The 25515-nt window shown below is 40.4% G+C and overlaps 1 protein-coding gene across 1 annotated transcript in view; it reads left to right on the forward strand.

Annotated features, from left to right (window-relative positions):
• CERS6 (ceramide synthase 6) overlaps window positions 1-23528 on the forward strand; it is a 320250-nt gene extending 296722 nt beyond the window's left edge. Inside the window, exons 9-10 of the mRNA XM_082840643.1 lie at window positions 17057-17213; window positions 20731-23528. Of these exons, the coding sequence (XP_082696769.1) occupies window positions 17057-17213; window positions 20731-20883 (310 nt within the window). The 3' untranslated portion in view covers window positions 20884-23528. The remainder of the gene's footprint in view (window positions 1-17056; window positions 17214-20730) is intronic.
• Window positions 23529-25515: the final 1987 nt, after the last annotated feature.

The raw sequence follows: 25515 nt of genomic DNA on the forward strand, positions 1-25515 counted from the left end.
CATGTCCCCTAACTCCAGTGAGTTAAGAAAGTGACAGATGGGTTAAATTATTTAAGCACATTATTTAAATTATTTTTCTTTTGTTCTCAGTTATTTTATGCTGTTATTTTATTTTATTTTATTCTTGCTAAGTACAAATAGCTGGATCCTCAGTTTTATGTTATATAACACAACTGATTCTACTGTCTAGCAAGGTATGAAGAGGATGGGAAACCATGTGCGAAAGAGAGGAGGTTGGAAGAGCCAGCGTTTAGGGGGATGTGGCTTAAGTTCTCCAGGTCAAATTAGAAACTGATGTTGACAAGTTCAATATGGCAAAAAGAGTGAGAGAAAGATTAGTCTTATGTCCTTTTCCAAAATTTGTGCATATATATTGCCTAAAGAGGGCAAAATCCCATGGATTTTCAATCACATATACGTGATTTAAAGGCACTTCCCATAAAACTTTGGTTCTCAACAGATGAAAATAAATGTTGATTAGCCCAATTTGAAGAAAAAATGGAAAGGAATTGACTTTACTTTCTTAACTTTTTCTAGATAGCCTGAAATTTCTATGTGGTACATATTACCTTCAGAATTAGAAAATATTAAAGCCATTCTAATTATGGAAAAATTTCATTTATCCTACACCTATTTCAAATCCTACCATTTGCCAAACACTCTACTAGGTATTTGAGACCAGCAGTGAAAAGGTAGACATTTCAGTCCCTGCTCTTATGAAGCTTTCAATCCAGGGAGGCAGCTACCAGTCACACAGCTGCAGTGGTGAGTACTGTGATGACGTTCGGGCTGCTGTGAGGATCTGACCTGTTCTGAGGGTCAGAGGATGATTCCCTAAGGAATGACTTTGAAGCTGCCGTCTGAAGAATGAGTCTGGGTCAGCTTGGGCACTCAGGGCTCACAGATCTACTCAAGAACTGAGAATGTGTTTTGAAATGGTTCACAGTGATAATCTGAATTTTTAAAATATGTATAACCTGGATTATCTGATGACCCCCTCCTGACCAAATACTGCCACATGATTTCATTACTCGCATTGTCTTTTTGTTATTTTTGTTGTTAAAGTGTTACTTTATTTCTTGGGTTTTTGTGGTATTTATGGAATTGGTAGTTTTGTTTGTTTTTTATTTAAATTTTTATTTTATATTGGAGCATAGTTGATTAACAGTGTTGTGTGAGTTTCAGGTGTACAGTGAAGTGATTCAGTTATACATATACATGTATCTATTCTTTTTCAAATTCTTTTCCCACATAGGTTATTACAGAATATTGAGTAGAGTTCCCTGTGCTATGCAGGAGGCCCTTGTTGGTTAAATACGGAGGGCAAGGGTAAGGGGGAGGGATAGATTGGGAGTGTGGGATTGACATGTTCACATTGTCTTTTTGTTTGTAATCACCTTGCAACAAGATCTAGGTTGGACTAATCTAGTTAGAATCCTGTTACAGTAACTTCCTAGGTAGGAGTTGATGGTGGTAGAGAGTAGTAGTAGCAGTGTAGACAGAAGTAACTGGATTCCAGAGGAATTCAGGAGATTGACAGGGTGTATAGCCACATTGGTTATAGAGGGGATGGGTAAAGGGTGACACCACAATTTTGACTTAAGTAACTCAATGAGGGCTAAAGCCATTTACTGAAGTAAGGAGATGGTGGTTAACAGAATGAGCTCTGGATAAACCTGGTATATGTTCAGATCCTGGGTCTGTCACTCTGACTGTATGACTCTGGGTGGATTACCTACTCACTCTAAACTCTTCTGCAAAATTTGAGGATGAACACAATAGTATGTCCCTGGAGTTATGACGGTTAATAATAAGAGTGGCAGTAGTTGTGGCAGTGGTGTTACATTTAATAGGAATAGGCTTGGGGAAAATATAAACTTGGTTTTGGAGGTGCCTCATAAATATCCAAGAGGAGGTGCCATGCAGGCATGTGTGTGTCTGTGTGTGTGTGTGTCTGTGTGTGTGTGTCTGTGTGTGTGTGTGTCTGTGTCTGTGTGTGTGTGTCTGTGTGTGTGTCTGTGTGTGTGTGTGTGTCTGTGTGTGTGTCTGTGTCTGCGTGTGTGTGTCTGTGTGTGTGTCTGTGTGTGTGTGTGTGTCTGTGTGTGTGTGTCTGTGTGTCTGTGTGTGTGTGTGTGTGTGTGTGTGTGTGTCTAGGAGCATTTCAAAACAAAACAAAAGAAGGTAGACTTGGCTGGAAAACCAAACTGAAGAAAAGAATCACAAGCATGATTTTGATCGTGTGCTCTTTTGCTTCATGAGTTCAGGCTGGTAGTGAGATCAAAGTTCACAGAGACATCAAGAAAATTGTTATTTCAGGACCACAGCTTCTAGCTTAGGCACACTTTAAAGGTGTGTCACTCTTCATATCCAAAGACCATAAATGTGACCGCTGCATTCAAGAGCAGCAGGGGTAACATTCTAAGTATTGGTTCCTTGGTACAAGGGGCATGTGAATAACATAGAAGTCCCCGGGTTATACAGTTAGCATCTGAATACTTCAATCTCAGCGTAGCATTTGTTTCAAAGGATGAGCGCATTCTTGGCAGCTCCGAGGTTGTTGAGGACCCAGGCTTTAAGGGAAAAAGTCAGAGCTTTAAGGACAAAAAAATTGAGCTTTGACTTCACTGTCATTTTTCTTGTTCTGCGGAGAAAGAAACAAATCACAGTGGATAATGATAAAAATGCACATTAGCATTTTGCTGGTATTGCAAATTGCTTTGGTTCTGCATGTTATAGTGTTCACTTGAAAAGGCTTCCAGAGCCACTCTGTGTTAGTCTCAATGTGAGATATCATCTCCTTTATTGCCTAACATCCTAATAATTTTATTTTCAGGGGCCTAATGTTCTCTTTTTTTTTTTTTTCTGTTGCGTGTCTAATGCTGCTGCTAAAACGAACATCTTGGCAGTAAACAAGCCCAAAACAATTATCATGGCACAATGCACTGAATAATTATGCCTATGGGTATAAATATCACAAAGCAAGTGTGAAAAGCAGCCCTGCTCTATCGGTACTTGTAAATCGGTGTATCCAGCAGGAATACTCTGGGGACTGCTGAAGTGAGGGCCACGCCTGCTGTCAGTTTTCTTGGAAAGGGAACTGATCAAGCATCTCCCATTCTCAGCACCTAATATTCTGTAAAGTGCCTTGGCAGATCCAAAGCAGGTCAAATGCACACAATCATTGCACTCTTAGAGCTTATGCTTTAAAGCGAGAGGCAGTGAAATCATGGGAAAATATCTAAAATGAAACAGACACACATTAAAGAACAAGTCATAGGAAGAGGCCAGGCATAGGAAACTGCGAGTGCCAGCACCCTGGGGTGGGAACAGTGTTGGCCTATTTCTGGAACAGAAAGCTTGATGAACAAGAGGGAGATGGTCAGAATTGAGGCTGGAGAGGTAGGAGAGGTCCAGATTAGGAACTTTTATGGGCCTTGGGATGTGTTTGGGATTTTATTCTTATTGCAGTGGGCCGTGATTAGAAGGCTCAAAGCAGGAGAGTGATTCAAACAGTTATGATTATTCCTGAGACCTTTCGGCATCACTGCTACAGAGCAGTAGAATGGCTACCTGCTGCCCCTCGACACCCTTCTCCTTGGGATGGATTATTTGGGACTTCAGTTGCCTTTCCAGGCAGACTGATTTTCCCGATATCCTAGGTGAGGAAGGGATAGTTTGCCCCAGGGCCTCACACTACTTGGGACCATTCCTAACCCTCCCAGTTAGAGAAGTAGGGTAATATTTGTGTCCATATTTATATTTTCCATCCTGATGGAAGGGGCAACTTGAGGTAAGGTCGAAGAGACAGTGAGTTACTAGCTGGAGCCGTGTGAGAGTTGCTTTTCAAAAATGAACATGAAAATCTTTTATATAATCTCCTCTGGTGTTTTAAACATAACAAGCCCAGTGATATATCTTAGGAAACTTGATGACATTGACTGAAGCTAAAGGGGAATATTCTTATCAAGTAAAAGTCTATAATGAACACTGCTCTCTCTTTAGCAACATGGTTGTTAAGTGACCCAAGTCATTGTAACTGGGTGATGAAGCACAAACACTCACCAGGGACGCTCCATGCTGGGTGCCTAATAGATCAATTAAGTGTGTGCTTAGGACATGAGCAAAGTGGGCCATAAGCATTTTTTTTTTATAGTTTTACATTTCAACAAGAATTGACTTGATTCCCCATGCCAAAAGAGAAAAAGATTTTTAGGGATTTTCTTATTGTTTTGTGGTTTGGAATCATTTTTAATATCAATTATATGTGGGCAGGGATAAGGGCGCCATCTTCTTTTCCAGTTTTGGGCTTCTTGATCTGGTTCTGTGGACACTCTCCCTCCTTTGCATCAGGCTTTACTTATTGTCTGAATGAGTTTACAAGCTCATGCTTCAGACCCTTTCTTCGAAGGACAATTTCTGCAAAATCCTGGGAGGTTAAACATAAGCTTTGTGTAGCCCAAAGGAGGGTAAGCAAGGGGCTGGGAAGAGTGGGGTCCTCGACTATCTCTGAGTTGGGGCAGTTTGAAACCTCAGAGTTGGGGGTTCTGATGCCAGGGTGCTATTGTTCTCATTAAAGTGGGCGAGGGGACAAAATTTTAAACATTTCATGCACAGCCTGGTAACTGTCATTCAGCCACACACAATCATAAATGACCTGCAGTCATCACGTCTACTGAGAGCAGAAATGGATCATCAAAAGTTATTCAGAATTGTTTGTAGATTTAAAAAAAAAAAAAAAAAACAAGTACAAAAGGGAATTAGGGAACAAAAGAGGCAGTTTCCAAACTTGTCTGCACATTGGAGTCATCTGGGGACCTTTTAAAGATTGCACCACCCAATCTATGCCCCAGACCATCTGAATTACAGTCTCTGGAGGCCGTCACAGGCATCAGTACTGTTAATGCTCCCCAGGGAATCCCACTGAACAGCAGGCCCGGGAACTGCTGCCCTGCAGAACAGCCTCACTGAAGCACGTGGCACAAGGTGGGACTCGAAGAAACCAGGTTTCTAAATTCTACAGATTAAGGGGAATTAGTTTAAAACTGGAAAACACCATTCTGATTAAAAACTGATTTTGAACATTGTCAATGGACATGTTTTATATATATATATATATATATATATATATATATATATATATATATATATATATATATTTATAGAGACTCCAGAAATCACATGTATATTTACTCATTAACCTAAAATATTTGCCAAAAACTTGGTATTTGTGGAGCACCTGCTATATGCTTCACCCTAGACTCTTCACCCTCACATTGGGGGTCCCAGGACAAGAATGCAGGTGGAAGGCCATGTCTTGCCATCATGTTCCAGGTGAGATCTCAGTCAAAGGAAGAGTTGGGCAGAATATTCGGGAAGGTCCATCTGACCTCCTGGGATTTTTCTTCTTGGATTTGTTTCTCTAGTACCATCTGAGTGCCATGCCAAGGATACTCGCTCATAGAAACGTGAATCCTAAAACCAACAAGTGTGGCTCAGATTCGAGTTCCCCTCCATGTGTACACCTTGGGCATTCCTAAAGGTGTTCAGGCCCCGACACCGAAGATTCAGCTTCACCTTTTCCCCTGCTGAGAGTGGAACACAAATAGGTATTTTTGAACTAACTTGAAAGGGTTAAAGTGTTTTAGACCATCATCCTTGAAAAAAGTTCTTAAGTGTTTTCTCTAAGAATACTACATACATGAAGAAAATCTTTTATTTTAAATTCCTAGAATCAGAAGTAGCCAATGTGAACATTTTAGAATATTTTCTTTTAATCACAATTTAATCGCATTTTATATATGCATGTATTAACACATACATATGAAAACTGGAGATCATACTGCATATGATTTTAATATGATTTTTTCACTTTTCATTAAATTGTGAGGATTCTCCCATGTTATTAAATAGAAGAGATGATCTTAATATATGAATAACATTCTACCATACAGATACACATTTTAACCATTTATTTGTTTCTTTTTTGCCATTAAAAACAGTATGTTTTTAAATTTGTTGACAATGTATTTATTTAAAGATAAAGATAGATAACTGGAAAAGTAAATTTATGAGGATAAACAATCATTTAAAAATATTTATATGTATGGCCATATTTTCTATAAAGATTTCACCAATTTACACTCCGACCAGCCACTTACAAGAGCGTTGCTTTTATTTTATTTTTGGCAGCACAGTGGTTTATCTTCTTTTTTACATGTATTTGATAGTTTAATTATATAAGCTTCAGGTATACAGCATTATAGTTTAACATCTGTATACACTACAAAATGATCACTACCACAAGTCTAGTTATCATCCATCACCATATAGTTGGCCCTCTTCATCCACTTCGCCTACTCCCTTCCCCTCTGATAACCACTAATCTGTTCTCTGTATCAAGGAGTTTTTTTTAATTTTGTTTTGTCTGTTTGTTGCTTTATTTAGATTCCACATATGAATGAAATCATACAGCATTAGTCTTTCTCTATCTGACTTATTTCACTTAGCATCACACCTTCAAGGTCCATCCATGTTCTAATCAGTATAAAGTTTGAAGATTATTCTCAGTAGGAGACAGTATATGAAGTTAGGGGTGTCTGAGTTCAAAGAAGTCAGAGGCAATTAACACAATCTTAAATACAGTAAGTTATAACAGTCTAATTTTCACAATCACAGAATTTCTAAGGAGTTATTTGCTTGCAAGAAATGTCAAATAATATGTGACTTGAATAACAAATGTTTACTCATTTAATAAAAACCGAATAGTTTACTCTTCAAAAAAAAAAAAAGGTCCATCCATGTTGTCCCAAATAGTAGGATTTCACTCTTTTTCATGGTTGAGGGATATTCCATTGTGTGTGTGTGTGTGTGTGTGTGTGTGTGTGTGTGTGTGTACACACCACATCTTCTTTACTCATTCATCTATCGATGGACGCTTAGATTGCTTCCGTTTTGCATGTATCTTTTCAAAATAGTGTTTTCATGTTCTTCAGGTAAATACCCAGAAGTGGAATAGCTGGGTCATATGGTAGTTCTATTCTTAATTTTTTGAGGAATCTCCATACTGTTTTCCATAGTGGCTCCACCAGTTTATAGTCCCATCAACAGTGTTCAAGGGTTTCCTTTCCTCCACATCCTCTCCAACACTTGTTACTCCTGTCTTTTTCCTGATAACCATTCTGACAGGTGTGAGGTGATATCTCACTGTGGTTTTGATTTGCATTTCCCTGAGGATTAGTGATGATGAACATCTTTTCATGTGCCTGTTGGCCGTCTGTATGTCTTCTTTGGAAAAATGTCTATTCAGATCCTCTCCCCATTTTTTTTTTTTTTTTTTTGGCTGTATGCAGGCCTGTCACTGCTGTGGCCTCTCCCATTGCGGAGCACAGGCCCTGGACGCGCAGGCCCAACGGCCATGGCTCACGGGCCCAGCCACTCCGCGGCACGTGGGATCCCCCCAGACCAGGGCACGAACCCGCGCCCCCTGCATCGGCAGGCGGACTCCCAACCACTGTGCCACCAGGGAAGCCCATCTCCCCATTTTTTAATTGAGTTTTTTGGCTGTTGTTGAGTTGTATGTGTTCTTTATATAGCTTGGCTATTAAGCCTTGTGAAGTGTATGGTTTGCAAACATCTTCTCCCACTCAGTAGGTGGCCTTTTCGTTTTGATTTTATTGCGTTCTTTGTGTTAAAGTCTGCTTGGTCTGATATGAGTATAGTTACTTGAGCTTTCTTTTCATTTCCATTTACGTGGAATATCCTTTTTCGTCCCTTCACCTTCAGTCTCTGTGTGTACTTACTTCTGAAGTGAATCTCTTGTAGGCAACATATAGATGGGTCTTGTTCTTTTATCCATTCAGCCACTCTGTGCCTTTTGATTTGATAGTTTAAACATTTTCTCTTTTAATTTAATTTGTTAGTTTGAACATGTCCAAACCCACAGAGAATTTGAAAAAAATATATAATGAATACTCATATACTCCCACCTGCCCTCATCAACTGTTACCCCTTGCAGTACCCACTGCATTTCTTTTACATACATGCATTTCTCTTACATTTGTCAAATCATCTGAAAGTGGGTTGCAGATGTCATGACACATCATTCCAAAAACTATGGCATACATATCTCTTGTTTTAATTTTGTATTCATTGGATTATAAGCACAGTGGAACATTTCATGCATGTTTTCATAAGTCATTTGTATTTGTATTTTTTCTGTGAACTGTCCATATCCTTTGCCTACTTCTCCATTGATGATGTAGCACTTTCATCATCAACATCTATGATGCATGTGAGTGAAAACTGCATCAAATGCTACCCAAATACCACTCAAACCTCCTAACAAGGTGCTAGGCCCAGTACACACGGATAGCCAATGGTGTGTAAGAAATTTTCCTTGTGATTTAAGGTATGGCCTTGGCTATTGCTATTTCTGTCAGTGAGACGAGAAGGCTTATATTCATCTCATTGACTGTAAACATTCTGTTCATGGCCACGGACCATGGAAAGAAGTGATTGAGGTTGAATGGGTAAGCACTGTTAAGCACACTGTAGCTAGTAGGAGCAGAGAGAGTGTCTTGTCCTGTCAGTTAAATTGGTTTTTTGCCATTTAGATGAAGCCCCCTAGGACAGGGGTCCCCAACCCCTGGTCCGTGGCCTGTTAGGAACCGGGCCGCACAGCAGGCGGTGAGCAGCGGGCGAGCGAGGGAAGCTTCATCTGTATTTACAGCCGCTCCCCATCGCTCACGTTACCATCTGAACAAACCCTATCGCCCCCTCCAACCCCGTCCGTGGGAAGATTGTCTTCCACGAAACCGGTCCCTGGTGCCAAAAAGGTTGGGGACCGCTGCCCTAGGACACTGTATACTGTATTCGAAGATAAGTTTTACCAAATAAAACCACTGTCTCGAGGGCCACTATCTTGATATGTTTGCAGTTGGGATTTCTGCAAAAGAACTCTTTGCTATCCAGCTCCTGAGTCTGCACACCTTTGCTGAACAACTCTCCTGGGACCACCTGAGTCAGATGGGGTGGCGGGGGAGGCCTCTGGGTTTGCTGCATTTCAGCCGTCCTTCTCTCCAAAGCAGGGTTTGTATTTCTTTCTTCCTCAGTAAATTGTTAGAATATGTACCTGCGCTGAGTTTGCCAGCAGATAAATCACACCCGGCAGATTCCCAGCCCGGCAGTTACAGGTGGAAGAAGCTTTTGAGTTCCAGGCCCTGAGCTTTGCACAGCCACTTCCCCCTCCTAAACTCCAGGGCACAACCATTTGCCTTGTGGCTCTCTTTTTATTAGTGTAATATGTAATCCCGGAAATGGTGTGGTATTAAATGTCGCGCAGAGTTTGTGCAAGGCCTGGTCCTGATTCAAGTTACAGACATGAGCAGTGCCTCAGGGAAGCAGGTCCCCTGTCTCCTCGTTCCCTCTGTCTGCCCGTTTCCCATCCGCCCATTCCCCTTCTCTCTCTTTCCTTTCCCCTTACTCCTTTCCGTTTCTTCCTGCCCCCAAGACAAGATTTGCTGGTATTGCCCCCATAGATTCCAGAAGCTCTGTCTTATATCTTGCAAAACACATTTCTTCCACAGAATCATGAAATAAGAAGGTAACAGAAGGAGAGTGCAGAGATCAGGCAGGTTTCACAGTTCTTAGGCCAGTTATTAAGCTCTAACAAAATCAGGGGACTCTGACAAAAACAGCTCCAAACATGCCAACAAAGCCCCATTCCAGGGACAAAAGCGATCAGATGTGCTTATGATGTGTGTTCAAGTTGGCCTCTCTACCGTCTCAGAATCTCCACACCCATAACCGCGAATGAACCTAGAGAGCTGCTTCCTTTGTTCAGAGGGAATAAAAGCATCTGTCTTTGGAGGCAGCGCTGTGAACAGACCTATCCCAGAGAGGCAGGGACTTTGCCGCCACTGGGACGCCCTGCTCTGCCCTGCGAGCAGCTCTCCTCCTCGACCTTCCCAGGAGCCAGCCATCCCCCACTCACATAAAACATGCCAGCCTGAGGGGACAGAGGGCACCAGCTGGTGTGACCACAGACAAGTTCTGTCAGTCACTGCCTTCTTGTCTGGAGCAGGATGCTGGGACTTTGAGGAAGACCGCGTATGGCCAAGCCAGGCTGCCCCTGTGCGGCTCTGAGGCTTAGTGAGGTAGCTTTTGGGAAATGCATCCAGCTCTGCGAAAATCTGTTGCCCTCCTTGCCCTAGTTAAGACCTTTAGAGGCTTCTGTTAGCACTTGGCTATCTGTTATCATTCTCCTATGGTCTCCTCAGATTTTCACTTAAACTGATATTTATTTAATAGGGATTATATACATGTTATACTTAAATATTCATGACAGAAATTTTATGGAATATGAAACACCACAAAGAAGAAAACAAAACCCCAATCCCATAATTCTGAAATAACCACTGTTCATAATTTGATGTCTTTGTTTCTAACATTTTATATGCTTAAAATTACATCTTTTTCTTTACCAAAATGCGATCATTCTGCACATACTGTTTCATAGCTCTGTCTTTCTCATTTAACATTGTACTATAAGCATTTTTCCATTTCATTAAGTATTCTTCTATAACATAATTATATCGGTTACAGAATATTCCATCTTCTGAGAAGGTCATGGTTTATTCATCAGTACCCTATTTGTAAACATCATCTAGGATGTTTCAAGTAGTATGCTACTATAAATAATATTTAAATGAACATCCTTACGGCTAAATCTTCTAAATCCCTGAAATTCTTCCTTAGGACAAAAGGTTGGAAATAGAATCATAGACTCAGTAGGTATGTACATTTTGATACATGTGGTAACATTACCCACTAAATACAATATGCCGATTTATATTCCGTCCCCAGCTCCCCAACTAGATTATGAGTTCTTTGAGGCCCACGAATATGTGTCCCCAACAGTGGGGACAGTGTTGGGCATACAGTACAAACCTGTGCTTCAGTTTCTTCATCTGTGAAATAGACATAATAATACCTACTTTGAAAAAAAATAGAATTTATCACATAGGGTTTATTTCATGAGGATTATGCGTTAGCACATTAAAGCCTGAGCCCAGTTCCCGACACATAAAGCTCAATAAATATTAGCCTAGTGTAAGAATTCTACTATATGGGGATTCTTCTGTATGAGGTGTTGAAAGGATTAAGTAAAACAATGTATATAACGTGTTTGGGCCAGTGCTCAACACATACTAATTACTCAATAAAGAGCAGTTATGGGGACTTCCCTGGCGGTCCAGTGGTTAAGACTTCACCTTCCAATGCAGGGGGTACGGGTTTGATCCCTGGTCGGGGAGCTAAGATCCCACGTGCCTTGCAGCCAAAAAGCCAAAACATAAAAAACAAAAGCAATATTGTAACAAATTCAATAAAGCCTTTAAAAATGGTCCACATCAAAAAAATCTTTAAAAAAAGAGCAGTTATTGAGAACCAGACAAGTCTGTTTTAGGGGCACGTAGGCAACAAAGAGGAGGGTTGAAAGTGTAAGTATGTTGGAATCAGGATACAGCCTGAAGGACATGTTCTTCTCTAGGGAAACTCAGGTTGGGAGATGAGGAACATAGAAAGGCAGACCAGGCAGTGGAGGGGTTGGGAACTCAGGCAGACAGACAGCAAATGGGGCACCAAGAGGGCAATGACTCATTTTGAGAAAAACATCCACCCCAGCCAGGAAGTTACTAGTGACAAACTTCCTGTGATATAAGGGATCAGTGTCTAAGTCTAGGCCAGGCTGTGACCTAAAAGTAAAAATAAATGAGTTGATCCCCATGTCTTACTCAGATAACAGTATGACAGAAGCGATATGCCCATTGCTAGAGGAAAGACAGATGGTCCCTCTGTGTTCAAGTTCAGCTTCCTTTCAGGGATAGAGAAGCTACTTCTGTGTCTGCTACAGGCTGCGAATCTATTATTCGAGATAATTAGGCATCCAGGCATTGTGAGCAAGGTTTGCGGCTGTCTAGCAGCCTTGACTACCCAACGCTTGACCAAATTGTTCTTAAGTCTGGAGCTTTTATTACTTTAGAAACACCAGGACAAAGAGCATTGCTTATAACAGTGAAATAATTACCTGACGTTTCTTCTTCAGGTGTTAAGTATCCATGGTTTCTGTTGAGAGTACATTTTAAATGCTTTTCTGTTACCATCTACTTTAAAATGAGCAAAACGTGCCGGTAGATTACGGATAAGCTTTAGGTAGAATCTACTTTTCATTTATGTTTTGTGTAGGTCAAATGAAAGTAAATGCCAGAGAAGCACACACATCCTGAAATATACTGCGGTCTGTCTGGGAAAGCAAAGTCAAGACCATTCCAAAGCTCTGAAGTGAAGAACACCTTAATTTTGACTGTAAACCAAGTTTTCCTTTTTAATCTACCCTCACTGGCATCATGCAGCAATCCTCAGCGTGAGGCCCTGAACCTGACTCTCCCTGAGAAGCAATCTTGGCTCTCTTTGGATATTTGACATGGATCTAATTATTGTGGTTTTTCTATAGATCATTCCAGAAACACACAACCAAGGCTCAGGTGGAGCTCTTTGGTGGGGGTAGAAGAGGAAGGGCCGCAGGCAAAGCTTATGATTACTTGCCATGGCCTTATCGTAAACGTCCACCTGTAACTTCATTCACACAGTGAGAGCACCTAGGCCTCTGTCATCTTTAATAACTCAACCACCATTATGTGATCCTGCCTCTAAGTCACTGGAATATTTTAAAAGTAAGATATATGGAGCGGAAAGGAAGGATATTTATCTAACTTTGCATACTAAAGATAAACTTCTGAGTTGGCAGTCACGATAAAAATGAAAAAAAAAAAAAAAGCATTGGTTATAGCTTTTCTGAATGAGACACCGGTGGAGATCTTTTCACACTGTGCTCTATGACAGTAGAAGACTTCTGGACTTCTGAGGTTTAAGGGGCAAGCAGAAGTCACATTGATGCTTGGAGTATGAATGAGTAAAGCCTTAGATATACTATTAAAATGAGACTACTCTGACTTTGCTTTGCTTAAGAAAAAGTGGCTAAACTTTTCTGCATGAATGTGTACGTTCCCCTCCTCCTATCCCCACATAGCCTGTATATACGTATTTCTGTGATCATCAAACTTAAGATGAAAAATCCATAAAGGGTAAGCCTGAGCAAAAGTAACTATAGGGCAAGTCAAATTCAATTATGATTCATTAGACAGCCATTAAAAGAACCCACCAGGGCTAAGCTGTTGGGGTGGTAAGTGGTGCATCTTTACATCACCAGTGGATTGCTTGGAGCTTTGCCCTGCAGGCATCGTTTCTATTGGGAATCACGCAGGAAGAAACAAGCACAGATGGGAGCCTCTTCATTCCATTGTTGGGGAAGATTCTTAGAAGGGAAGGTGTAACCTGAAGATGGAGTGATTTCTGTGCTGGGACCCAGACTTCGGCAGAAGGTTCTGGCAGAATAGACCTACTTGAGCACGCTTTGTACGTGCGTGATGCGCCATCTAGTGGTTAAGTGACCCTAACATTAATGAAAAGGAAAATGGTCTTTGCTGGCCCCTTATGCTTCCAAACTCTCCACCACTTGATTGGAGCAGCAGGAGGTTTGATGCTGTAGGTTATTTGGGGGGAAGAAAAAAATCTATTTTCTTAGAAGCCATATATTGACCCCAAACTAGTGGGGAGGGGGGGTAGAAACACTGATATTATAGTAATTATGCAAGCCAGAGGTTGCATATTGGCAGTGTTTGCCCCAGAGTACTTTTTTCCATTTTAGTTTATTGAGGTGTAATGCGCACAGTGTCGTACACAAATCTTCATGATACATTTTTACATTTGTAAAATTTTGCATATGTATAATCTGCATAATCACTACCTGAATCAGGATAGAGAATGTTTTCAGCATGCCAGCAGCCTCCCTCCTGTCCTGTCCCCTCAATCCTCCCTCAGAGATACCACTCATCAGAGCCCTGTCACCATAGATTTGTAATGACATCATTAAAGTATGTACTCCTAACCCTAACCTCTGGGAAAGGATAAAATCCTGTAATCACCATTTTAATAGTTTGCCCAAAAGGGGACAGTTTTCTCATCAGAAACATTCTGTGGCTAAACAAAGGCGCCATTTCCTGGGTTTGATGTTTTTCAGAATCCAAGTGGCATAATGTCTCTCTCCTCAATCTCAATTCCTCACATATTGTTTTCCTTACCAAGCTTCTCACTGAGAGATATAGCTCTTTGGTCCACTGATTGTTTTTTCTCAATTGTCTCTGCAGGCAGCCAAGTCAATTTTCAAAGAAATCCCATTACTTTTGAGTGGCATTTCAGAGGTGTCACTGATTGTCATGGCAAAGCCTGTAAATTCTGATGCAGTGTTTCAGAAATTAATGTGAATATCATGTCACCAGCGACTGCATGACACTCTGTTCATAATAAGCCAAGCAAACTGTAATGGTGAGAAAGGTTCTCAAACTTATAATTCAGCAAAGGCTAATTTATAACGCGTAGCATCACGCAGTCGTGGTTGCCATTTCTACAGGACCTCTTTCTGTTCAAATGAAACTGAATTCCCTCTGAAGGTCAACATGTTTAATATGTCAAGAAGCAGAACTGGTTCTGAAATAAAATTATTGTGATTATTCCCGAGTTGTCTTGTGCATATCTATTTATTTGATTACTGAACAAACACACAGTCAATCAGCCATCAGGTCCAGCGAGCATCAGGTCACAGTGTTTTGCAAGGTGCTGGAGATAGAAAAGCATAAGGTGTGTAAGTCCTCCCTTGCTGTCATGGAGTTCACCTTTGTTTAGACCTGTTGTCCTGTAGCCTGCAGACTGTGTATAAAGACATGGCTGCCTCTTGGGATAACAAACAAGGCAGGAATATAGGCATTATCCTAACTTATTCCTTTTTATAAATTACCTGTACTTTGTCCTAATTATTTGTCATGGATTTGGAAAAGAGAAGAATATAAAGAAGAAAATACAAAATTCCCTAATCCACCAAAGAAAGAAAGTCTATAATGGCTTTAATTCCTTCCAATGAATTATAATTCTCTTACTTTTTCTGTGTGTATGTGCAAATATATATTTATTTTATGGAATTGAGATATTATGATTTTTCTCTGTCATAAGAAACTCTTGAAACATGTTTAATATTGTGAGTGACTTTATAATTTCTGGAATATCTTCATAGTTTTTTAACCACTACCTGTTATTGGAGACTTTGATTGTTTGCTGTTTTTGAAATAGTTACAGAGATTTAATGCCTATTATTTGAAATGAACTCTGACTTTTTACCATACTTAACAGCCAGAGCTACCAGAATAGGGTTAAATAATAATGGTGATGCTGGTTGTTCATGGTTTGTTCCTAATTATAAAGTCAGTAACCCTGGTATTTGTTAAGTATTATGACCACTGCTGAGTTGAGCTGGATAAAAATCATATTAAGTGCTTTAAGTTCCAAGTTTTAAACATCAGCAGTGGAGAATTGAACATTGCCAAATGTCTTTCAGTGCAGGTGGAATAATTAGGTTTGTTCCAATTTGACCTGTGGATGTGTGATAATTATATTAATAGATTTCCTAATGTTGGTCCCCCTCCACCAGAATGAATACTACTATATCATAGAGTAATATACTTTTAATGAATTGTCAAATTCAGCTCCATACTATTGATTTTAGGATTTTAAATCCATGTGTATTGAGCATTGTTCTTGAGAGATAACTAATATGGCAGGGTTAGAGACACACTCTGTTTGTCTCATTCTGGTCTATGAATGCAGGTTGCTGAAATTGGGCATGGAGAACCTGTTTATGTCTATTATTCATTCTCCTTTTTTTCTTTACCTCTTATCCCACCTCAAATCAATGTGTTTTTTTTTCCTTTTGTGAATTCACTAAGTACTTTTCTTAACCTCTCTTGAAGCATTCATCACACTCATATTAAAATTTTCTGTATATGTGCCTTCTGTTCTTGTATGAGTGGTCTGTGTCTTACATTCAAGACTTTTCCATCCCTCCCCCTTAGTCACTGAGTATTGTCCACCTAACCTCTCCTGAGGGTCCCGGCAAAGCACTGCAGGGACATTTGGTGGAAATACACTTCGATGAGTTTCGTCAGTCCACTTAGATCTCCAAACCAGCCCATCACTAAGCTAAGGAGGAAAGCAAGGAAGTGAGAGTAATTCCAAAATTTTGTGGCTACCGTGCTTCTGTGTGGCAGCAGTGTGAGTCCGAAAGGCATGAATCAACTTCCAAAGGCTTAGGAGCAGATACAGCAAGGATGAGAGCCAAGCCCTGAAACCAGCCGTCCTGTATCTGCCCCAGGTGGCTGCTCCATCCTGGTCCTGATGGTGGATAACAGAGGGAACCAATTACTTCAAATACGTTCACCTGCCTCAAGTACATACTCTTAAAACTACGTATATTCATTATATTCTAATAATTAAAAAAAAAACTCCTTCCAACACTCATCTCAAGACATCACTTCAATATGATATCTTTCAGTTGCCAGTTCTTTCCCAGGGGAAGGCTTACAAAATTCAGGACCCAGTACAGGCTCCCCTACTAGACTATAAACCACTTGAGGACAGGCATTAGGTCTTAAGTATATTCTAACTCACTGTGCTAAGCATATAGTTTAAACTTAACTAGTGTGTCTGGAATTAATTACTCTTTTTTTTTTCCTTGCAATGTAATATTATTAAATGGTATTCCTCACACGTATTTAAAGGCCAAAAGCAACTTCAAGGATGATACAGGCCTTTTAACCAGTAGTGAGAAATAGAATCAATTGAAAACGTAATGAAAATTAACGGGAGAAATGACAACTAAAGTGAATGGGAGCACAAGTACACTATTCAAGCTAGAATCCAAAGGAATGTTATGCCACCAGGGGAATCGTTCTGGTGATGACTCTTCTAAGTACCTTGTCAGCCTTCAGACCATCCTTGCAGGGAGTAGTCAGTGGATATCATTGACTTCGTGCTTCTTTGCAGTAACTAGAGTTCCTTTGAAGGCAAAGTGAAAAGCTGTGTTCAATGATTACTTTCTCCTTTTCCTTAGGGTGTTAAATACCACATTATTTGAAAGTTGGGAGATTGTTGGACCTTACCCTTCCTGGTGGGTTTTTAACCTACTGCTGTTGGTAATACAAGGCTTGAACTGCTTCTGGTCTTACTTGATCGTAAAAATAGCTTGCAAAGCTATTTCAAAAGGCAAGGTAAGATAAAACTCACCCTTTCTAATATGTCCCAGAAAATTATGGTTTTGTGTTCTTCTAATCAACAAGAACATTATTTATTATTTAGAATATCATCAAAACTGTTTTTTCTCCTTCAAGGTTTAGCATAACCTCTGAAACACAATACAAACTTTCATTTTCTTCTGTCTAGTTGATTTTTTTACCTGTAGCATCGCTTTGCTGAATGATCTGCATTTATAATTTTAGATTCAATGGAGGTATATTATTTGTTGTGTTCCTACTCTCCCTTTCTCTGTCTCCCTTGGTCCTCCTCTGATTATACTTATACCAGACAGAAATTTAATAATTCTTTTATTTTATGAGAAAGGGTTGCTTGATGCAGTATGACCATTTATGACTTTGTCAGTAAAAATTTAGTTAAATCCCTTTGGTTAAAAATGGGCTCATGAAGCTGATTTGAATAAAGCTTCCCAGGCCTCAAGCCCTCTGTGTAGAGCAGTGACTTTTCTGGAACGTTCTCTGTGACATTTTCTTACTTTCATTGTTCGTTCTCTTCCTTCTGCCAACCTGGAAGTCTGGGAAGTGGAACCCTTTACATGTAAGTTTCTCACGCCTCTCTCTCTATGCCAGTCCTGGGTCCCACGTTAGCCCGTTGGAGGGGCACTCTGATGCTTTTGTTTCCATGCATATTGTTCTGTCTAATCTGTTGGCACTGCCTGGAGGCTGTAACCGAGGTGTGGCTCCCACCAGCTGTGAGGGATGCTAGGGACAGCTCAGTTAGTGACCTTTTGTGTGGGCTTTCATTCTGCTAAATTTTGCATGATCCAACGGAGGAGATGGATTTCTTTAACTGGTGTTCAACATGTCAGCTAAAAAACAGAAATAGACCAAAGTGAAGTATGAGAAACAGAACTAAGTTGGGGAGAGGATCAACGCGGTCCTGAAGGGAGGCCAGAGCATCGGCTCTTTGCCAGGGCTGCCCTGGGCAGCGGAACAGCACGTGACCGCTTTGTGAGCCCCTTCCGCCGGGGCTTGGGACATCTAGTCACGTACTATGAAGCCAATTCTCCGCATCAACTCCTATGTAAATACAAAATATTTTTAGCAATGAATTATTTAAAAGCAAGAGTTCATTTTTTTCTCTGTGACCTCGTACTCTTATGAGCATGTATTTCTATTTTAAAAAACGCTCCTGTTCTCATTTGGATACACATTAAATCAATGTGCACAATACTGTCAATATGATAATGGTAACTGAAGATGCAGGGAGGCTGTAGATTAGATGATTTGTGTCCTTATTGCATTGCTATTTCCACCAGATACGCTGTCTTCTCTCTAGTTTACTTCTTCAACTTTATTGGGAGACAGTCAATTTTATTCCAGACCTCAGGCTTCAAAATATCTTAACTGCCTTTGCTGTTCACCTAGGGCAGTAAGATTCATCTTGGCCATGAGTTATGGACTCTATTTTCCTGTGGTTTATTTTGAGATATTCTAAATTGTTCCTTCCTTTGGAGGTAACATAAATATAGATTTTTTTTTCCCAAATGCAATTAAAATTAATCTTACTGGGCTTCCCTGGTGGCGCAGTGGTTGAGCGTCCGCCTGCTGATGCAGGGGACACGGGTTCGTGCCCCGGTCCGGGAAGATCCCACATGCCACGGAGCGGCTGGGCCCGTGAGCCATGGCCGCTGAGCCTGCGCGTCCGGAGCCTGTGCTCCGCAACGGGAGAGGCCACAAGTGAGAGGCCCGCTTACCGCAAAAAAAATTAAATAAAAATAAAAAATAATAATAATAATCTTACTAAGCATGCAAATGTAAATTAATCGCTCTCTGAAACTGGAGTTTTCTTTCCTATTAGCAGCTTAATTTATGACTAATGGATTTCCAAACGTAGTGGAGCTTTTATTCTAATGCTGTCTTTGTGACCCATGTTTTTTTAAGTTAAAGTATCCTGATAATCTAGTCATTTTGGTGTTTCAGTATCTAAATCTTCTTGGAGATGGTCCTTGTGAGTCTCATCTCATCTCAAGGGCCATTGGAGTGAGATCCATTTTTACGTATTTACTCAGTCATCTCTGCTTAGGCTGGAGCAGCAGTGCTCAGCTCAGGACTTTCTCCTGTCCCCACCTCACCCCACCCCACCTGACGAAGGTGACGTTCTCCTGCAGTGATGGTGGCTTCTCAAATTGGGAGGGCAGTGGATTCCAGGGTTCTCCGGTTGGGGGTAGCAGTGACAGAGAGGATGAGATGTGGAACCCAGTTCATTCTGAAAAGCCTCCCAGGAGATTCTGCCGACTTCTCAAACCACCTCCTAGAGAATCATAAGGGACTAGACTGGGAAACTTTCTATGAAGCCAAGCAAGCCACCAGGTCCCTATTGCTACCACCACCCCCCTTAGACAATAAGTAAACAGCACGCAGTTACTCAGAGGTCTTAAGGCCTGTGGGGTAAAAATGTTTACCATGATGTAGACATAGAGTAGGAGGTTCAAACTCTTTCAGTTTTATAAGCAGTAGAGTATTTCTGTAATTTCTTCCTACATTACCTCCTTGTGAGACGGTATGATTTTTTTTCATCCTTTATGATAACATGTAGATTTATATCCTGGTGCCTTACTCATGACTTGTAGAGTCTGAATGGAGGAGGGAAGAACCCTGGAATGATGGGAGCCAATTCATGATGATCGAGCCAGTAGATTTTTCTTGGGAAATATTTTCAACTAGACCTCACCCAGCGAGTGCCCCAGATGCCTCCTGCTGCCATTAGTTGTTATGTGGTATACAAAACAAAATTTCTACTTAATTCTAGCAGACAAAGAAGAAAAATTAAATCATCAACGAATGCATTAAAAAGCCAAATAAGGGCTTCCCTGGTGGCGCAGTGGTTGAGACTTCGCCTGCCTATGCAGGGGACACGGGTTCATGCCCCGGTCCGGGAAGTTCCCACATGCCGCGGAGCGGCTGGGCCCGTGAGCCATGGCCGCTGAGCCTGTGCGTCCGGAGCCTGTGCTCCGCAACGGGAGAGGCCACAGCAGTGAGAGGCCCGCGTACCGCAAAAAAAAAAGCCAAATAAGAATGATGTTTTAGTGAACAGAGCTAGTGAATACCTCCATTAGTGTAGTTAATTAAGAGCTGACTTTAAATGATTCTCAGAGAGAATGTGATCATCCGAGAATAAATGGATCCATTTGTACCAAATTCCTATAGTGCCGTTCCAGTAGTACCATCTGCTACTTTGCCAGTAAGAGTGGGGTTCATGGTCTAGTATCCAAAGGCACCTTAAGGAAGTCAACAAAGCTAGCCCCCTGCGATGCCTAAATCCACCTACATTCCTTGATAACTGACTTAGTCCCCCAAATGTCTATCTCCAAAGAAGGGGAACTTATTACTGTGGCAATGTTCCTATCCTCTTCGATGTTTTCAATATTTAGATCTGTTTTTCTTCATGTGTGATTGTGCATATACTTCTGAGCATGCCATACCTTAACGGGTCCTTCAGAGCTGGCTGCACTCACCTTCTCGTATTCCACAGGTGTCCAAGGACGATCGAAGCGATATTGAGTCTAGCTCAGATGAGGAGGACTCGGAACCTCCGGGGAGTAACCCCCATGCCGCGACCACCACCAATGGGACCAGTGGTACCAACGGGTATCTCCTCACTGGCCCTTGCTCCATGGAAGATTAATTACTCAAAACTACAAGTCCCAAATAAAGTGAACTGTTTGTTCCTGGAAGTATTTAATAAGTTGCAAATGCAGTTCCTTTCATAATCTCTCAGCACCAGAAACAAAAATTAGGATTATCAAAGCATTTTGAATAGTGCACTGCCATATGTCCTGTCTGTGAATGAGGAAGAATTACCATTCTGTATATGTAGGCATGCTTTATGTAATTGGCACAAGGGAACAGTATTTGCATTTGTACTGTCTTAGAATATTATTTATTTTTTTGTATTTGTTTGTGAATCTGTGGACAAAAGAGGGTTTCCTCACTCCTTTTTACTCTCTGGGTTCATGACGGTGAGGGAGACGCTCCATCTGCTTCTATCCCTTTCTATTCCCCTAAGCCAGTCCACTAGGAGCCTTAGCTTAATCGGTCACTTAGAGCAAGCAAATCCCAGTGCAGGATTCTCGTACAGCTCCAAATAGGTTCACTTTCTTTGCGTTACAGTGCCTGTTTCGAAACGGCCTGTACAGTCTCAGTGAGCTTTGTCCCAGTGTAAAGTTGGAACAGGATGAGCTCATTTTGTAATTGTCACTCTTCATGGTCAATTAGCTGTTGCAATTAAAGAGTGTGGTTATTGGAGGACTTAAAGAATTTGTTTTGTATTAAGTTGCTTTGGATTAGATGTCATTTCTTATTCACACAGCCAAGATCTCTTCAGTGAGAATGGCAGCTAGCTGGGGATTAACTTTGGAGGTTACAGAGATTTTTTTATTCTCTATGACGGGGTCAGTGCTCCGGCTCTGAAGGAAGACTTAAGGTCATGGTTACAAACAAAGAAGTCACTCTTCCTACTGGGAATTTGTCCCATGATCTGAGAATAATACAAAGAGAGCAGCAGATTTCAACCAGGTTTTACCACTACCCCTGTAATTAGCGCCGTCTTTGGCCATGTCATGAAAAAAAGAAGCTAAGTATATTTTGGAACAGATAAAGGAGACTTCCAAGAGTTGGCAGAAGTCACCTCTAATGCAAAGCACTTTACCGCAACCGGCTCTAAAGAAAGCGCCCTCTCTAGTATTTGATCTTGATGTTTTTATTTTTCTGAGCAAAATAAAGCCAATGGGAGAAAGACTATTTTACCGTTTGTCTTTTCTCCTTAAACCTAACCCATAACATAACAGAATTTCCTGTTACTAGAAACTGAGCAGTGTTACGCTCTAAGTCCTTGTGTTTGCTTCTTTGAAGAACTTGCTCAGTTTCCAGGAATTTTTGTTCAAAGGGAGCTATTTCCAGAAAAAAGACAATAAAAATTCTACTCAGCAATGAGAAAGATTACTGAAAAAATACGTTTCCATAGTCTCCTACAGGGCAGTGTTATTTATGTATAGATAAGAAAACCACACACATAAACCAAAGACTTTGTCTCTTTTCTTGAAACCAACTTTTAGTAAGAGGGAATAAAAAGGTATTATAAATACTTATTTCATAAATCAGAAAGACCATCTTCTAAAAAAAGAGCCCCAAACCACAATGCAGTGATATCAATGTGCAAGTCAGGGCTAGTGAAGGGAACAGCAAAATACTAGCAAGTGCATGTCCTGCCCAAAACCATTCGTATTCAATTCAATTTTTTTAAAAATTGAAATAAAGCTTTGTGCCTACAGTGTGCAACATGAGTGTTAATACTTCCAAACAAAAACCTCACGCTGTAATGTTAACTCTTTTCCCACCTATTTATAAAATAGTGTGTTTTTGGTATGGTCCATAGTAATGATTGAAGAGCCTTGGAAATATGTCTGCTTGTTTATTGAAGAAACAGTATAACTAACTCTTCTTGTAAAGCCTTATTATTTTATTTCACAGAACAGGGATATGTCTAGGAGTGTAATTTGTGGATGGTCGTATTTGTAAGACCTATCATTAAATACCAAATATACTTGTTAAGTCATCTGAACATCTGCTAAAGTGCAGATATATAAAACGTAAACAGCATGCATGTTATAGCTGAAAATTTTTGAGAAGGTGAAAGTTTCTTATCAGCTAAAATATGGAACAGAAGAATGACTCGTGCCTTGCTTTAGTGTCTAGAGCAAGTCCCCTGATGGGTGAAATAAACCAGAGAACCACAGTGTGTTCAACTTTGGATCACTTTTAGCACAGAAAAATAATTTCAGAATATCAGCTTGTAAATTAAAGGTTTAGAAGATTTGCATGAAATGAAGAAAATTAAGTCTGTCCTTAGCAAAGACATCCGAACAATCTTCTGTTTTTCCCAAAAGTCACTTAGAAGGATTGAGAATTCTCAGAGCCTCTCTGACCAACGGCAGTAACTTAACGCAGTCCTCTGTGTATCTGTGGATTTTTATTTCATTTTACATTTTAAGGCAAAGAGTTCTTTTTGACTAATCAGAATGGTGTTTGTAGGGCTTTTGAGATGAAGAATAATATATCTTGTCTACTGCTCTCCCATGGTGGCCTGATAAGGCTGAGAGAGGAAAATATGTGAGATAGCCTATTTTCTACCTGTGCCAAGCCATAGCTTTGGAAGTGGATTTTGTAAAGTAAACTGTAGGTTTAGTAAGAGTGTTGTTTCCCATTGATTAACTTAGCCTGTCCTGGTCATATTCAAACCTTCCCAAGGTACAAAGAGATATGTAGGAAGGAGTCTAGAAAAGGTAATATCTTATTCTCCAATTCTATAGCTTTTGTAGATTGATTAGAAGGAGAAAAATGTAGAAAATCAAGTAGAATTTGGCCTTGGGTCAATAAATGATATAAAAATGTGTGATCTATGTATGTACCTGTATGTTTCTCAAAAAAAGGTGATAAAACCAGAATATCACTGACTGGTCCTTATCCATATTTTTTTCATGAAAACCATCTGCCATGTGCAATAGAAACTTCCCACCTCCTTCTCCACTTCCTGTTCATGGCCCCCCGACAGCTGAGAGTGGTAGACTCCTTCAGCCTCTTTGTCTCAGAGCTAAGATCATGGAGGCCCTAAAGTCAGCATCTAAGTAATTCGCATTTCCAAACTAAGTGATACGAATGTTGAGAATGGGGGAGCAACTACTTTGGATTATTAAACTAAGTGTTGGAAAAAATGCGCATGATTTCTGCTTCACCCCAGGATTTTATTAACATCCAACTCCTGCTAGGCTGCTAGACAGATGGTATCCTGAGGTACCATCAGATAATGAAACAGGCATCTAACAAAGATGAACTAGGAAAGAAGATAGGCTCTCCAAAGAAAACAAGCAATTGGATGAGAGAAATAACTCTTTAGTGGGATAAAATCAGGTCACCTTTAGCCAAAATGGTGGGTAAATCTCAAAATGTCCAGTTCTATTACCAAACTTTCCGTTCTGAGTATTGGATAGCGTTTGAATTTGAGCAAACTAAATGCTTGCACCTTGGGTAGAAAGGGCCTGAATCTTCCACTCTATATTTTTCAACCTCATTTATCTGGGCCAAAGTAAAAAATTACATTTCATTCCAAGTTACCTGAGTCTTTACAAAAGAGCTCTTCCAAGAGAACTTTATGGACACCCGTGATTGTTCCCAATCTATTCATGATTTTTGCATTGGTAGTTATTTTTGTCCCCTTCTTGGAGATGTTAATGCCAAAGTTGCCTGAATATTTGAGTATTTTTTTCTTAATTTGAAGTATGAAAAGTATACAGAATAATTCTGAAGGTATTAAATAATTCTCTTTATCAGTATGTGTGATGATATCATTATGTCCAAAGAGGTTTCAAGAAATCCTTTGGAAGTAAGAGGTTAAATGTTTACATTTCATGTGCTATTTGAGATCTTAAGGTTCTAATTAGCTCACTTTTTTTACTTTGTCTTTGGCTCATTCCTGCTTTGTAGATAAATATTAGTAGCCCTGAAATGTTCCTAACGTTAAAATAAGAAAAGATCAAATGAGATCAAAGTCTGCACTTGTGTGCTGTCCATAGAAGGAGTACTGTCAGTCACAAACAGTTCACGCAAAATGCAGCAAGATATTTTTTTAAATGAAGTTATTGTTGTCCCCAGAGCAGGGATAAGTTTCTCTTGGTTAAATGAAATTGTACCATTATCAAATTACTAGATAGTAATTAGCACTGGTTCGCTGTGGCCACATTTTAATTCTTCATTAGTAATAGGCCAGAAAAAGGCCCTGTGGTTTGCATTTGTATGCATGGTCCCCTCCCGTCCCCTAGGGGGCGCTCAGTAGATGCCGAGGAGGCCTGTTCACTGGGCCACTCTATGCTGTTGGAACACCTCTAACATGCGCTCAGAGGGAGCATACCTGCTAATGGTTTTTATGGAGAAAATTGTGTTAGAGAACGTAAAACATCATAAGTAACCGTTAATAAGATCTGTAGACACCCAAAGGAGAACTTCAGTCTTTCCAACGTGAGTTCAACCTGAAGCCTTTGAAAGGAGCACATTACCAAATGGCCACAAGCTGAGACCCCATCCGATCAAAGTCTCTGCAGGCAGACGGCCCATCATATGGTGTCTCCACAAGACTAGACAGTCTCAAGATTACCCAGGAAGCAATGGGAGGGGACCACTAGCCTAGGATCTGTCTTGTTTATCTTTCACTCACATTCCTTTAAGTCTCCTGGGACTCTTAATAAAAGGAAGCCAGAATATTGTC

The sequence above is a fragment of the Leucopleurus acutus genome (genome assembly GCF_964270905.1).
Source record: "Leucopleurus acutus genome assembly, chromosome: 6".
Lineage (NCBI taxonomy): Eukaryota > Metazoa > Chordata > Mammalia > Artiodactyla > Delphinidae > Leucopleurus > Leucopleurus acutus.